Raw genomic sequence first — 17,396 nt, 5'->3', positions numbered from 1 at the left:
TATGGATGTAAGGAAACAATTTGTAAGAAACTACATTGGGAGTTTGCTCCTGCATGGAAGTGAAGCTTGGAAAATGACAACAGCGGAGAAAGCAAGGATTAGGCCTTGGAAATGTGGCGCTACTGAAGAATGATGAGGATCAAATGAATCGACCGAGTTAGTAATGAGGAAATCCTAAGAAGAGAAGGAGAGAAGAGATTCCTCATGAAAAACTTAATAAGGAGACGGAACAACCTTATAGGCCACATCTTGAGACATGATGGCCTGATGAAGACAATCGTCGAAGGACAAGTGGAAGGCAAGAACGGAAAGGAAGATCTCGAACAAAATATATGGAACAGGTAAAGAAAGATGTGAAAGAGAAGAAATACGTAGGTGTGAAAAGAATAGTTGATAGGAGAATTGAGTGGAGACCTGCGTCAAACCAAACTCAGGATTGTAGACCAGTTATGATGATGATTTTTGTATTCTAAAGACACAATTTAAAAGTAAATATCTTGTCCTATTTCCTAGCCCAACTGATCAAATACGTGGAATGAAATTAACTTGAAATTTTTTCAGATAATGGCAAAGTTAAAATATTGACCTTCGCACTGAAAGTGTTAATAAATGGTTTATTATTTGAAGAAACCTGTTTGAAGTCGTAAATTATGTAAAAAAATACTAACTGAAAGAAATGATAGGGGCCAAATGAAAAAACCCTTTAATTATTGCCTTTAAAACAAGTAGGAAATTCATTTCTGTGATATGATTATTTTGTATTGTTGTAGTATTTAGGGCCAATATTTCTCATTATCCCCATAGTTACGCTAACTTTAACCTCACAAAAGTAGAAATTGGTGTTTAAACTGTACTCCTAGTCTGCAGATGTTGAACTTCAGGAAATACAAAAACGAGAAACTATAAACCATAACGGGAAAGAGAAGTAACCATATGCGCTTATAATTCAACCCAAATGAAATTATAAGTCTACCAAGACCTCATGCTAATGAAAAAAATTTCGCCAGAGGGGAGAGGGGATCGATTCTCGTGTCCCTTTTGGGGCCCTTCAGAACCTCTGGGCCCTTACACAACTGCCTATTTTGCACAGACCAGCACTGTGTCACACCAACTACCTCTGTACATTATTTGAGCTTGGTATAAATTTTCCATAGAATTTTGAAATCATCAAACCTTTAATTTTCCTTACAATGCAATGTACACTCTTGTGGTTATGTTAATGTTATGATTGTGTCGTTATAAATGCCAGAGATTAAATGAAACAACTGATTTTTAATTGACATTTTATTACAATATAAATAGTCAAAATAGAGTACAAAGTTCATTATTTCTATACATTTGAATTTTGAAAATGATGATATCTTCACACCAATGACACATTTGCATGCTATTTTTACTCTTTGAAGGTGAGTAAAAATAAATATGGCAGTAAAAGCTGTATTTTATGAATGAAAAATTGTAGAGGCATTGAAAAGGGTACTTTCAAAAGAAGAATTCTCGATTTACGTTTTGAAGTGCTAACGTGCTCGCTTTCATATCGTATCGAGTAGCATTTTTAAGAAGTTACCTCCGCCCATTAAAGGAGACATTTCTTCTTTTCCTACACTTCTGATCCCATTCTATTACTTGATGTGGACTCGCTTGCAATAGAATGTGATACCTGAATTTTAAAATCATCTTATGTGGCCTACCTCCCATATAAATTATAATATCCCTCTATTTTCTTGAGATGAAATTGAAAAACAAAATTACTTTAGACGAGCAGGCCTATTTTTTATTCGTTTGGTCATTATATATTAAATGCACCTATATAACCGTATTTGAAGACTCTGACCGCTGGGGACATATGTAAATTTCTCAGACAGACGATATTTTACATCTTGTCATTTTTATTTTGTTTTTAAGTTTACGATATTAAGCATTTTCATGCTTTTACATTTACGGCCATTTGAATCGAATTGTATTTATTTTTAACTTCTTTGTTGAACTTGAAAAAAAGCAATGTCGCATAGATTTTAGCTCTAAAAGGATTGATTTTTTTTTCAATTATTTCCCCGAAAGAATTATATTGGACTATTATCCGGTCATGTTTCTGATCTGCGACAGCTATATAGTTCTAAAGGCCTGGTTACACGGTACATTAGAATGCACAAGATTCTGTACATTTTTCTTAATGTTCTTTTTATAGATTCTTGTACATTTTCATCGACAAGATCCACAAATTGGTGGTTACACGTTACATTTTTTCGGACAAGTTTACGAACATTTTTTTATTGCGTGTTTAGCGTTTTAGCTTGTTTTTCCTCATTATTTAACCTTGGGAGCGTTACATAAACCAATTTAAACGAAGGGAAGCCGTCGACTTTTAGTAAGTAAATGAAAGCTGCTTAGCCACCTTATTATTTCCGCATGGTAACGAAATTGGAAACGACAAACTCAGTTCTTATCTTGCTTGTGTTGGTAGTTTATTTATTTACGCGTGCTCGAATAGTTTTTTTTACCTCTTGCTTGCCTTGGATTTGTTTCTACCGGTTTGACCTTTACTTCTTCGTTTGGCCCTTAACTCTCCTGATTTGACCCCTGCGCCTCATTTTACTACCCGAACAGAACTGTATTGAAATAGCGAACATTGGACCATACTTTACCGATTTTGACCCTCGCACTGCTTGGACTATTCTCGTGGTCCACATACTCAGCGCCTTTTCTTCAGATCCTTCCTTTTACACATCCCCTTTTCTTCTGTTCCTTTCTTTCGCTACCCATATTCCTTGAGTGTAAAATCCAAGACAGCCAAAGGTCAAAATCAAAATGACAATCGGAGCCGCATGTAAACAAAGGAGTCGCCAATAGAAGCCAGATGAACTGAATGTGTCGTCTGCGTAGTCTTCCACCAGGTGACTCTGTTACGAGGTCAACTTGTACGACTGTCTGAATGAAATTAGAACAGGTTCTATTTTCTGTTCAGAAATTCATAAATTCGTACATTTTTACGTGGTTACCCGGTAAATTTTCGTGTTCCTTCAGAGATTCGGAAACTCTCATATTATCTTGTACATTCTAATATACCGTGTAACCAGACCATAAGTGATATTATGATTCGTGGCAAAAAGGGTGGTAGCGTCTCCATATCCTTGCTTAGCTTTTTGATGAAGCTCTAACTCTGAAGATGATGTTCTAACTATATTTTATGCAGAGCTCTAACGTTGGCTGTAGTTAACCCTTTCCTGAAATAATGCTCCGTCATTATTGACTGGAATTAATAAATTTCTCTATTTCACCGCAGCAAAATAATCCGCCGAAATTCCTTTTAGCTTCGCTATGATGGTATTTGATAAATTACATACTGCAGTATTGGGAAAATATCTTTTCAGACCTTTTATTTTGAAATAATGATCCATCTGAGTTGCTCGATATCATAAAGAATTTTAAAGCAAAAATTCCATTGAAGTTACAATTGTAATATACCTACTATTATAAGTGAGGTATTTGATTCCTGGTACCAGTGTCCTAAATGGCGCGGATTCATACGTGCAATTGAAAGGCACCTTCTCCATGAGCTTTTTCGCCGAATGTTATTGTGAAAACCCTATATTCTCAGGTACAGATAATGGCAGGATTTGTTTGACCATTAAAGCTTTCATCTAACAAATTAAAGGCGAACAGCATATCTTCACGTGATCAGCTGAATGGCGCAATATGGTGCCTACCCGTAATAGCAAAAGTAATTCTTTATACATCATTGCCTTCCTGAAATGAGGAATCAGCGAGAGCCTTTCAGCAGTTTTCGTTCTTCTTTGGTCATGTCGGTGGTATCCTGTGGAATAATTGAAAATTGTTAATTGAAGAGTAAATAGCAGTAATGGATGTAAATAATTTGGAATTTAATTTGAAAGCAGTGGTGAATATAAAGGCATTAAGCCTTGGATTTATGCATTTATTATGCGATATGTAATGCAATAAATAATATAATACCTCGTAAAATTATCTTCGAAAAGATCTCGAATATTAGGCCCCAATCAAAACTTAGACAGTACAAGAATTATAAAATAGTTAAAATGGGATTTTAGCAGTGTCAAACCGCAGAAAGTTATGTAGAATAGGATATTTTGATTGATAATTTTATTTAATACAAGGAAGAAGGGAATTTTACTACAGAGGAAATTTTTACTGATAACCTAAACCATAAAGTTGTCAACCACATTTAAAAATGATGATTATGAAATTGCGTGCTGTTAACCTAAGCACTTACAGTTCGTGTGACAACTATTTGGTGACAAATCACTATATTTCTTGTATACGTTTGAAAAGTGATAATAAATATTTTTGGGTCCAGTAAGCGCTCATCGATGTATTAGAAAAAAGTTAAAGATTGATATAAAAAATGAAGGTTTTGCGTGATCATCAGAAACGTAATTGGGTATTTCATTTCAAAGAGGTATGGTGCTTTTCACAGAATTTATTTAAGACGACCGGTTTCGTCGCAGAGAAAAAAATTGGAAATTCCCCTGAAATTGAGTAACGCTCCAATCCCAACGCAACCCTCCCCTACCAACGCGTATTAGCAACCAAATAAACAACAAAATAACTATAAAGCCTAACTATATGTAGCCGTGAGAATGGGTAGCGAGTCGGTACCCGAAACGTCGGCGCTCTCATATAATCTTACCTGCGCGGTATCCCGGGAAGAGTTTTTACATGTTGTTCGCCGGGAAAGTGTTAAATCTTATATAAAAATGGCGATTTCTGTACCTGAAGATGTCACTTCTGCGACGAAACCGGTCATCTTAAATAAATTGTGTGAAAAAGTACCATATCTTTTTAATTGTTTACAGTGGATTTTCACAAAGTTAAGCCTCAAACAATCGAGTTATTTTCAATAGTGACTGCATAACTTACCTCTATTTGAGTTAATAAGTTGTAACCTGAAATACGTAAGATGCATTTTCCCGTATTCATCCTTGGTAAGGTATCTGTATAGGAGGCGACCGTCAGCTTTGGTCATTTTCCTTATGAAGCAGGGGTATGGACGGAAAGGAACCCTGCCTCGCCATTTGCCTACTCTTAGCGTAAGGTGGCAAAGAGACTACGTAGTGATGAGCGGAACTGTGATTTCCAATTACTTTGTTACCTGTGACTGATACTCATCAGTAACGGCGATTAACTGTGATTGCGATCACTGAGGTGAATCAATCTTAAAAGTAAGCGGTGATTTGTGGCACTGCTATTCCTGCTACTTTGTGCAATTTCAATGAATGAGATCTCCACAAAAGGAACGAATAAACTTATTGAAAATTGGAAAATTAGGCAAAATATTTTTTTGAGGGAATAGTTCTGATTCTGAGTTTATATTACGATAATTAAATAAATTTGATATGGCAAAAGATTTGATAAGGGGAAATCATTAAAATCTCGTCGGAATTCTTTTTAACATATTCAAACCATCATGATTCAAACCGTTAGCTGATTATTTCGTAAGGACCCATACAGCACAAGCAGTGCGAAACCCGTGTAAAATCGTGATAAAACACGGGTAAAAACTCGTGTATATCCCGTTTCTACTCGTGTAGGACTGGTGTAATTGCGGTGTATTTCCGGTACTATGTCCGCTATTTCTGGTGTATACACGAGTATTATCCGTATATTATTCCTCAGGTCCCACGTAGTACCACGATTCCCGAGGGCGACGCCACCGTCGCAACATTGAGTTATTTTCAAATATGGCCGCTAGTTGGCAGTACTATCGCTGCAGCCAAATCGATTGGTCGATTATATCGAGCTATCCATAGGTCGCTCTTGGCGATGTATATCGACTCATCGATAGGTCGCTCTTGACAATTACTCGAACCTGAACGATTAGGATGAAAAAAATAAACATTGCTATTCCACAGATCAAAAAATTAAACTTTGCAATTACACTGATTTCTGTGGAATTACAAAGTTTAATTTTTTATCTGTGGAATAACAAAGTTCAATTTTTTCATCCAAAATGTAAATTCCATGAAGTATCTTTAGGGTGAACTTTATAACCTAATAATGTATTCTGTTGAAAGAAAAAGTTTAATTTTTCACCCAAAAAGATTGTTAAATTCAATGAACTATCACCAGAAACCACCTATGACCCCAAATGCATAAAAAGCGGAAGCTTGTAGTTTGCCAGTGAGTACATTAAAGTGGTGCATTTCGAAGGCTGTACCACAATGTTTTTTCATTGAAAGAAGTTCCTTCAGCATTCCTGTAAACAAACGTGACAAGGTGATCCTCTCAAAATGCACCATTTAATGTGATCTGGTGTTATCAGGTTGTGATACAACGAAAGCAAGTAGTAGAATTCACAATCAATTCAACCCCCTAAACTTACAATTAGAAGTCAACTAAAATTATCCTGGATCTATAAGTTCCTATAGATCTAGACCCTATAGACACTTACTTCCCCCGAACTATTAAATTAATATCCCAAGTGGTTGATTTTGCTCCCCAGGGGGCAAACAATGCATACTTACCCAACTCCCCTTGGTTGCCACTGGCGTCTGACATCTCATGGATGAGGAATGCTTACCAATCCTAAGCATGAGGACTTACACAGAAAAACTCACCCATTAATGATGGTGATCACTGAAGAAGCCCACCTAATGCTAGGTGACTTATTTCAACCAAGTAAATGGGAAAACCTTTCAAATGCAGATTAAAAATTTAATGACACTTCAATTTAAGAAAACATTTATTTGGACACTATTAGGTGAATGGCGGAATACAAAACAAAGCATACAAAATACAGAATAAACAAAGCATACATGAGACTTCATTCGCATCCCCAGCAATCAAGAGACTTAAAATCCCTAGTGAATTACAGTCGGTCTGTGAAACTTCATTGTGGAATGAACCACTCACTATCAAATACTCAGTAGCATCTACAATCACAAAAAGGGCTTCATTAATAGGAAAAACCATACTCGTGATCCCATACCATCAAATACAGAAAGAACAATCAAAAGAATTTAACTTTTATGTAAACACGAGAACCATACTATCACCTGCAGAGACAAAGGAAACAGTTTGGTTATATAAGAGTGAAAAGAGTGCCATGACAATGTCAGCAATTCAATGAGGATAATGATTGTGAATCTTTAATATATGTACTAGAGACAAATGAAACAAGAGCTCAACAATTGTTACCTCCCACTGACAGGTAGAAAAAAACATGATTTTATCAAATAGTGCAAACATTCCACAGAGTTTTATCAATATTAACCCTTCATCATTACGGTTATTTGGCCTCCTTAAGATATAAAAGATTACTAATCCAGAGAGACTAAATCTACTAATGCTCTGATAACAGATAGGCAAATGAAGAACTCTACGCAGATTGGCTCAAAAATTTCATGGATAACAAAAATCAACTATGAAAGTTCATGTGTAATTGATTATGGACAACCATAAATAACCAGGAAGTCAAATCTCTCTTGATAGCTATGAATTCCATAGAGGTAATCATGTTCATGTTGTCTTTATACCCCTGCATAATCACAGCCTTTGGATTTTTTTATGATTCTCTCAAGAAAGTGTTTAATTTACAGTGGGACAGGCCCTTATGGATTAATGACCTCCAGAAGATTTCAGGAAACGACATAACTTTGACCCAGAAAAAACTTTCATCCTTGTTGCGACATTCATGAAGCGTATATTAAGATTCCAACAATGCAAAATGGTGTTTCAGGATTCAGTGTAGCAGAAATCTTTCTCTTTATACCGGAAGAGTTCAATGACGTGGACTTCATCTTTGAAAAAGCTATTCAAACACAAATCATCATTGACCCAGAGAATGTTGACGAATCAATGAATGACGAAACTGATCACAAACACTATGATGCTGTCAATGAGCAGCCAGCAAACCTTAATAAGACATGTGTTGAAACTTCGAATCTTTATGGGTATAACCCAAAGGATATTGCTTGAAAAAATTGAATCCAAGAAAACAGCCAGCTTAAATTTATCAGAGCTGTACGAAAATCCTGTTGGTGGTACTTCACGACCTAATTCGACACCCAAGTCAGTCCCGGAACCTACTCAAGCCCATCTCATTTCAAAGAAACCCTAGAATTGACATATCCTCCGCAAAAACCACACAGTGACTGAAAATAAAATCTAAGAAGGGACAGAAAGCAACACTTAATAATTAGGACTTCTACTCCTATGAAATTGGTATCAAAGTGAGTATAGAGGAATACATGCAGGTAAACAAAATTGTTATTAATTTTCAAGTACTTCAATGAAAAATGTAACTAAATATGTAAAAAATCATAAATTTAAATATGTCTTAAGGAGTCAAAATTGTTCTGGTCTACCATACCATGCTAACATGATTTTATCTTCGTACTAGCACTCATCAATGCCGAATCATTCCTGAAAAAAATTAAAATCATTATTATTGTTGAAGTAGCAAAGCTATCAATCACTTCATCTATGTGCTAATACCTCTTAATGCAGAAGCAATACTTATAGCATATGAACTATCTTTTTCACATACAATGACGAATGACATTGCAAAGCCTACAACTAGTAAGCGCTCCAACAAAGATGCCATGATGAACGCAACAAAAATTTAGAAAATATGGAACCTGGTGCAAACTGGTCTAACAAACAATTTTATACTACCATATTTAGGCATCATGTGAAACTAAGTGCCAACATTTTTCCCTCCCTGAGATATAACTTTTGAATAAGTATTTGGTACCTGTATTCCACATCACGCCACAGAGTATGGTCTATACCCTTTTCACCAGACTCCTTCCTACGGCCAGCTTTGAATGTTTATATCCTCCTCCATCAAACGACCATAACCAATGTTTCCTATGGAGCTTCCTAGATTTATAAATGCAAAGGACACATTAAAACATTTATATGATTGTATGGTCTCAAAATTATTTCTTTACACCATGCACCATGTCATGCCATCACTTAGATAAATATTCACAAGAGAAAACGAGACACAGTGATATATATAAGAAATGGTATTTTAGTATCTCAGTATAGTTTTTATTAAAAATATGAGGAGCACGTCTAGTACCACACCAATTAAAAAAGTACAGTCATTTGCAGCATGGCTGATGTCTCTGCCTACATATAATATTGAAATCTAACCAACTCTTAAATATATATGAACTGAAATATGTCCTAATCATCAGGAAACAATCCTCTTGCCGTGAACTTTCTATCTTTAACAGAGCAGAAGACTCTAGAGTATGCCGTGACCTTTGCTGGCTCTTGAGTGAGCATGCCTCAGAAAATACTTTTTCATTATACCAGCCTCAGTCTTGCCTCCAATCCTATTCATAGTATTCTCATGTGGATGAGACTAAGTTACAAGTAGTGAGTCCATCTCCACCCACCCTTCTCTAAAATGAGTACACTTGAGTGTTGAATTAATTTGATGATATTTTTACTAAATCTATACTCAAGAAAAAGATAAATGCAAAAAAAGTGTATATTGACAGAGGGCAACATTTTGATATACCACACAGTTACATTATTTTATTTATATTTCTTAGAACTTGAGGAAGAAGAATGAGAAAGATCAAATTTATTACAACATAAATTGCACTGTTTTGGTGTAGTTGGATGGCAGGTAATAATGGACACAAAAATGGGGCGAAATATTTGTATTGATGTTTGGAACTCTAAAAGTTATAAAATAAAACAAATCAGTGAATTTGATCTCATCCAACAATATGCCATTTAAGTTGAACATTCCAATTTGTCTTCTACGATTTGAGGGAGCTTGCAAATTCAATTAATGCACATATATATAGCATCCTGGGTCTTTATGCAGTATTTTCTCAATATTGTAATCAAGTAATTTACGATACTTATTTTGGATCCATTCAAGGGTGTGGGATCCATTCAATGTGTGTATGAAAATGTGGGTTAAAAATCATAAAACCATACTCCAAGACAACTTACCAAGATAACAGAGCAGTGAAATGCAAATGAAGACCATGAAGTAGACTGATTAAGATTTACACCCACGGTATATTAATGAGCCATTTACATCCCTCCAATACACAGGCATCATATTACTCTGGTGAAATTCAATAAACGCGAAAATTATTCTAGACTATGAAGGCAAGGAAAGAGCAAATTTGAGATTTTAAAATTTTCCGAATTGAAAACATTTAGAGCGTAAGGGATGGTAAAAAAATGCTGCCACGAGATTGTAAATAAAAAAATAATTAACACCTTTCTATCAGGATTATTTTCGAGTGTTACTGCGAAATTAACGAAATATAATTAGCTTATATTATAACATATATCACCGTAACAAATTATAATTACAGCAACGAAAAAAGCTTTCATTTTTTAACCACTCAGGGAAAAATTTCTGCTGTGTAAGTCATTTGGAACTGTCATTTATCTGCTTTGTACCACTGATTTGTATGTGCTTTTGAACTACTGTGGAATTGAAACACGGTACACAGCAGTTCATGACGTCATAGCATCCTACCATGTCATCAACTCATTTGTAACATATTTTGAACTGCCTTGGATTTCCATTGGAAACTGCTATGGGACTCATTTGGATTTAAATTTGGAACTCGTTTGTACCACTCGTTCATCCGTTTTGAAACTGATTTGTACCAGTTGGACACCCATTTGGAACTCATGTGTACACCATGGCGCTTGCTTTGTAGCAGTTCAAGATGGCGTACTCAATATTCTTGAAGTTTATTTTAGTGGCAAGATGAATATTACGAATTGAAGTGCGGCGGTGCCGCCATTTCGCACTAGCTCCATTGCTTTGTTAAGCACTAGTCATAAACGAAAGACCTTACACATAAGGTAATTTCAGACCTTGACAACTCTAAATCAAGAGATAAAACTCGTGTTAAGGTTGAAGAAGAAGCTGAAAATGGAAAGGAAAACATACCAAAGCCTTTTCCTAGGAAGAAATTGTCTGGAAAGAAGACATTTGTTTCTGCTGGAGTAGATTGTCGTTTGCCATCTCAGGCTGGTGAATTGTGTAATGAAGGTGGTGTGGAATTATTGAGCTCATCTGGATGAGCCCAAAATTTCCAGATGAGCTCAATGTTTCCACACAAGACACCTTTGACTAGCTTAACACAAGATTCATGTTTCCTTATTGCGGAGTGAGGGGTAAGTCACTTTGGTGGTCAAGAAAGTTCTTATCGAGAGCTTAATTCCGATCTTACGTGGTTGATGTGGATCATTCAGTGTCCATTTTTGAGTGAAATGCCTTCGTTTTTGTTAATTTTTCCTTGAAAACCGTCATGTTAAATATCTGAAAATGCAATGGGAAATCGAACTTGTCAACCTCGACATAGAAATATATTTTCGAAGGAGGGATTCATGGCGAAAAAATTCAGCCCTAAAATACGGATCCAAATATGGACATAAACCATTTCCTAGGGATCGCGAAGACAATACATCGGTATGTTTTATCATAGAGTAAGTATATTATATACTTACTCTATGGTTTTATGTATATTAATCTATGCAAAATACTACTTTTCCGGTAATATCAAAGAACGAAAGCAATGAAAGAAAAGGTTGCAAAAATGCCGTAAAATTCGCAATATTTATAATTGCGATATACTTTGAAAGTATAGACATTGAATTTTTACGATAATAATATACTTGGAAACGCAAAAAAACGCGAGCGCTATGAATTTGTTATTGAATACCTTTATTATACGCAACCAAAATTCTCGGTACGTAGTGAAGATAATCTTGTCGCATTTCAAATCGGACCCAAAAATACGATTTAAGCCACAAGGAAAATAGAATAATTTTTAAACTAATTCGAGTGATTATTTGGGAGTTCCGTTTCTATTAACTGACTTGCGATTATTTCTTAAACCACTTATGCATTTTTATTGCATATATTAAAGAATTTTCGTTTTCTCGACCAAACGTATCAGACTGAACCTGGCCATGGTATGTTGGCGCGTAGAAGACAGTTCCAAAACAAATGATGACGTATATAAATCGCATGGATTTGTTCACAAAGAATTACAAACGTATGGAAAGCCGTTATACATGAATCTTCTCATTACACAACAGTTACAATACGAATGATGACGCCCGGAAATCCTGTCATCTCGTTCAAAGGGAGTTCCAAATGAATTTTCTCCGTACACAGCAGTCACAATACGAATGATGACGTCTAGAAATCCTGCCGAATCGTTCAAAAGTAGTTCCAAATGAGTAGAAAGCAGTTCCAAACGAACACACTCTGTACAAAGGAGTTCCAAAGGGGATCACAAATGAGTTACAAACGTCTTCATATTTCTAATTTTTGGTACAAATGAGTGGAAATGAGTTTCACAGCAGTTCCAATGCAGATTTTGGTGTTCCAAAGCAGTTTCAAAAGGGTTCCAAAGCAAAAATTTTTCCCTGAGCATTCACGAGCATACTAACCGCGACGTTAAAGCATCGTGGCAATATGCTACACACTAGCACTCATATACTTGATTCTCCGAAATATCAATTGAAAAATCCGGACCAAATAGCCCAATAAAATCACCCAATCAAGACGCCCAAAAATATAACACAAATAAATCTCCCGGCAAACATATGAATTGCGTCGAATAACGGCTCTATTTGTGGTAATTAAACCACACGGATGAGCAATGATGAATTAAGAGCCAATAAAAACTCAGTGGATGAAACAGTAGAATAATATATATTTTCGCAATGGCTAAGAAAAGGGAAGGCTGACAATGAACCTTCGGCCATTTTCATGACGCCACGACCTCAGGGAAAGCAACACATTTGTAAAGTTAACTACGGATGACAAATAAATGTGAATCGAAATCAAAGCAAATTGAAACCATAGAATCAGCCAAGAACCTTAACATAGTTACTTAAAGGGTACTTGGAATTTTGACGCTCAAAGATTTATGAAAAATATACCTATCACCGGACGAAGATAGCGTCGAAGTAGAACCGAAGACGAATACCGCCGAATCCCAGCTGTATTTGAAGTATTTATATCACACAGATGAGAAATGATAAATTAAGATCCAATAAAAATCCCAAGGATAACAGAATAGAATATGAATAATAGAACTACATATGCGCTATTACCTAATGGCGTCCTTCGGCCATTTTCATGACATCACGAACCTCATGGTAAAGGTCACATTTATAAGATTACGTATGGCAAACAAATGTAAGTCGCATAAAAATTGATAACTCACCTCTTTATGAAAGCAGCAAGGAGCAGTAGACGGCAGAGGTTGCAATATTAGCGCGTTGTGGTACCTGAGGTTTTATCGTTGCATCTTGCGTCCTTGGTCCTTGTCCTTGTGTTTATCCAGCGACACGGAGCGCCACACACGGTGCTAACAAGAACTCATAGTCCAACATGTATGCTACCATCAGCATCACGAAATATCAGAAATGTCACGAAAAACATTATCTTCTTTTATTGTAAAAAGAATTATTCGCCAATATTAAATACGCTCATCAATTTACATCTGAAACAGTATTTATCAAGGTGGCAATTTTTGAAAGGACGATCCAGTCATTTGATCAAGTCACGGACGTATTTAAATAAATATATTTTTTAAATTATACATTTGCCTATCTGGAAGTACGCAAGCAATTTAAAAAACATAAAAATTATGGCAGGAATAGATTTCATACCGAAAGTATAGCAAAATGTGCGTTTAAATGCAGAATACTACTATATACGGGTTTTATTATGATAATATCCGAGTTTTATTTTTACACCGCATTTACACCAAAAACACACGTGTAAATAATTTCTCGGTGCTGTCTGTCTAATTCACGATTAAAGATGAATAAGACATTCTTCTATCTATTGGTAGCAGTGGTAGCAGCCGAAGCTATGTTCACCATATTCAGAGTCGCCGTGATTTCGAGTATTCACTGATTTAGTCACCGGCAGTGATCAGCTACTTCTCTTAAATCACAGGTATATATCGCTAATCACTGGGTAGCAGCCTGTGCTTTCATCACCGAATCCAGTGATCCAATCACAGTGATTTCGAGTATTAAATCACCGACAGTGATTGCTACTTTGCAGTAACGGTGTTTCATTCAAAGCGATATATCGCTCATCACTAAGACTACGGCTTTACTCCCCGAATTCGACGGACGGAGTGTTGCGCTTGAAATGTCCTCCACACAATATTCAAGCAGGGATCGGGCAGTCTCTGAAATTCTCTGCCACTGTCGGGATTTGAATCCGGGCCCAAGGGAAGGGAAGCCAACACTCTAGCCCTCACACCTACTCAATCACCCCCGGATTCATCCTTATTTTCATCAGCTAATCCATTATGAAATCACGAAAAAAATTAATTTTTCAAAAAGAACTACATCGATTTTTCCTTTTGTTGGAGGTTGATATGATGCGGAATCATAGAAAGTAATTCGTAATAATAAAATTCACTGTGTGAGGACCTTTCATTTGAGTGGGTGAGAAGCTAAGGGGTACAAGTGATTTCTTTTTCTATGCAGTGTTAGGTACAGAAATTAGATATAGAAAACAAACGAGATCAATTAGATATTTAATAGTGCATTTGATTTTCCACTCGATGTCAGAACAGAACTGAGACTCATTCGTATCCCATGGCAACCAAGTTTTTGTGTATTTCTTCGAGCAATTAATTTTACCTAACTCTGTTGAGAAAAATAACACTTGTTCCCCTTGGCTGTTGAGAAAAATATCATTTGTTCCTCACCCCCTCATTAGAGATCAGTTTAATCCGGATGTCTCGGAAGTTATGCTGTAAAGTCAGCCATCTAGTTCCTCTAACCCACCTTGTTTTTGAGGAAAACTTCCCTGGTGTCCATGCCAAATTCTTCACCTTTTCTCTCCCCATTTTCCCAAGAAGTTGTCTCCCTCTCGTCCTCTGGCCCCTTCCGGCACCGCTGCGAGAAATACGGCCTGATCACGGGGGACAGGAGGTCTATGTGCAAGTCCTCTGGTCGCGTGGGCTTCGTCAGCAACGATACAATTAACCCCACTGTGAGGCTGATGGCCATCCCCAGCATGCAGTAAAGGGTGTAGGAGATGCGGAATATGGGCCAAGGAGGGTCAACCGTTGCAGGGCCCATCGTCGGAGACTCCATTGTCGAGTTTAGACTGTGAGGATGAAATAGAACGGAGTAAATACATACATAAATTTCCTGGATATCAGACAATTACTTATGCCACTTATTTTTTTTATCATAGCGCCACCCGGGTTTCAATGAATTATCATCATCTTTCGCCTGAAGATGATGATAATTCATTGAAACCCAGGTCGCGCTCTGATAAAAAATAAGTGGTATAAGTAATTGTCTGATATCCAGGAAACTCAATTCATGTATGCTGTACATTAATGAAAACATGAAAATATTAAAGATTACCCCCCACTTTTATTCTAGCAAACAATGTCCTTCTTCCGAAATCATGGCGCATCAACTTCGCTGAGCGAGTTCCCAAAACCTAATTAAAGCTATGAGCTTCCGTAAAGTGCCGTGAGATAAAGATTATAGGCGTATAGGTGGTTTGAGGGCAGATCATATTTCAGAGCGAAACGGAGAATACATCTGAGAACCGCTCTATGTATTCAGGTCTTAGAGTATATTTTAAACGATCAAACGAGAGAGATATGTTGTTACAAAGATAGGTATTGAAATGCGTTGAAAAAAATTGACCAAAATATATGCATAGCCGAACTCTGGCAGTCAAATTTCTCAAAACGTGATCGATTTTTTCCTAAAGGGCTAACGGCTGTTGACCTAGCACCTTCCACCATACGCCTATTGAAGGAGGAAGTTCAATTTTGGGAAGTCAGACAGACGGAGTGATTTAGAAAATGCTCCATGTAATTCTTTCTACCTTGAACGAGGAAGTTATATATCGTGCATAATAAAATCACAGAATAGGGACCTGCCATAGGCCCCTATTCTGTGGCAATATGCCTTAACAGGGTACATCATGGGTCCTAATACTGCCCTTCAGTCCTCTGCATCTATTACACGGCGGTGTGCGTGGGGTTTTGCCGGTTTCCCTCACGTCTCGGGCAAATGTCGGACCAATAGCCATCCCGGAGGAAAATAGTTCCAGGGAAATATGCGTTACAAATCCTGCTACAGGCTCACTAGCAAATGTAAACTTGAAAAACCACTTTGACAAGCCCTGAAGAGGAAATCTTCATATATGTCTAGTACTACAGAATACTATGTTAAATCCATTTTAAACTGGCAGAATTGGAAATAAACTATTTATGGAATTGAATTTTAAGTACTCTCCACTTCAGGCCTGGTCTGAGGTCACCTAGAGCGCATATGGTGAAACGTCGCCATCAAAATGACAACACGGATGGAACCCGGAAATCTACCCGACTGCAAATTAGAACAGATTCTATTTTCTCTTTGTGAATTTGCAAACGTTGGGTAGCGACAAAGTGAATGTTCAAGGGCGTACCCAGGATCAAAACTAGGAGGAGGGGGGCGAGACATGGTTGTTCAAGTTGTAGATAAGATTTAAGCATGGAAAAGGCGAATGAAATCAACATTTTAAGGAAACTTTAACAGCTCTTTATTAGTTTTTAAGATTATTTACTTGATAAAATATTATTTTCCTTAAAGAAATTGCAATGGCTAAGTTCTAACAACACGTATCACAAAAAAAACAGATTTTCAGGAGAGCAAAAAAACGATTAATATTTGTTACTTTTACGATGAAATTAAATATAAAAAGTTCATAAAATTGAAAAAGAAGCATTCATTTGCAAGCAAAGAGTTATTTTTTGCTTGTATTTTATTTTTTTAATGTTATTACGCTTTTTTTAAGGTATCTGTCTCAAACTGGCCGAATTTGAGATACGTGTTGTTAGAACTTAGCCATCGATTTGTAATTTTTGCATCTAGGGGGGGGCAGCTACCCCCTCCTGCCCCTCGCTGGGTACGCCCATGTGCATGTTCGTGTTCATTAACGCATTCATACATTTAGACATTAACACGTACGGGTCAATGTATGTATCATGTAAAAAAGCCTCATGAGAATGATGCAGAGATTTTCTTCCAGATAACAAACTATGATGTGGGTCTTTTTTGCATAACTCAATTCCAAAACTTATCGAAGCTCCTTACGAGATGGTGCTGTCGAGGACCAGAGACGCCAAGGTCGACACTGGGCCCTCGGTTGGATCTACAAAGCATCCCGCAGTCGACAATGGTTTCCTGGGATGCTTGATTTGTCCCCTTGCGTTGGCGTACTGCGTGCCGAAGGATATGGTTCCCATGACCAGCAGCCCTGTTAGTCCTCCCGCAAATGCACCCTGTGGAGTTGTGACGCTGGAATCAGCTAATTTTGCGTTATTAAAATGTGGAGTCAGCAGCCAGAGTAACAATTTCCTGCAGAA

At 36.9% G+C, this 17,396-nt stretch overlaps 1 protein-coding gene and 1 long non-coding RNA gene across 3 annotated transcripts in view; both read right to left on the bottom strand.

The window, feature by feature from the left end:
- Positions 1-2,179: 2,179 nt before the first annotated feature.
- The window catches only part of LOC124164598 (sodium-coupled monocarboxylate transporter 1-like), a 34,198-nt gene continuing 18,981 nt past the window's right edge, over positions 2,180-17,396 (bottom strand). For both annotated transcript variants that reach the window (XM_046542010.1, XM_046542011.1), the window contains 3 exons: positions 17,125-17,312; positions 14,803-15,127; positions 2,180-3,814 (listed from right to left, as the gene is read on the bottom strand). In XM_046542010.1, the coding sequence (XP_046397966.1) occupies positions 3,761-3,814; positions 14,803-15,127; positions 17,125-17,312 (567 nt within the window). In that variant the 3' untranslated portion in view covers positions 2,180-3,760. The remainder of the gene's footprint in view (positions 3,815-14,802; positions 15,128-17,124; positions 17,313-17,396) is intronic.
- On the bottom strand, positions 6,701-8,825 carry LOC124164600. Its single transcript, XR_006866073.1, has 2 exons — positions 8,732-8,825; positions 6,701-8,400 (listed from the first exon to the last, which is right to left on the bottom strand). It is a non-coding gene; the product is annotated as an uncharacterized LOC124164600 (long non-coding RNA).

Source organism: Ischnura elegans, chromosome 8, assembly GCF_921293095.1.
Source record: "Ischnura elegans chromosome 8, ioIscEleg1.1, whole genome shotgun sequence".
NCBI lineage: Eukaryota > Metazoa > Arthropoda > Insecta > Odonata > Coenagrionidae > Ischnura > Ischnura elegans.
The sequence above is the reverse complement of the archived record's forward strand: the minus strand, read 5'-3'. Positions and strand labels throughout refer to the sequence as shown.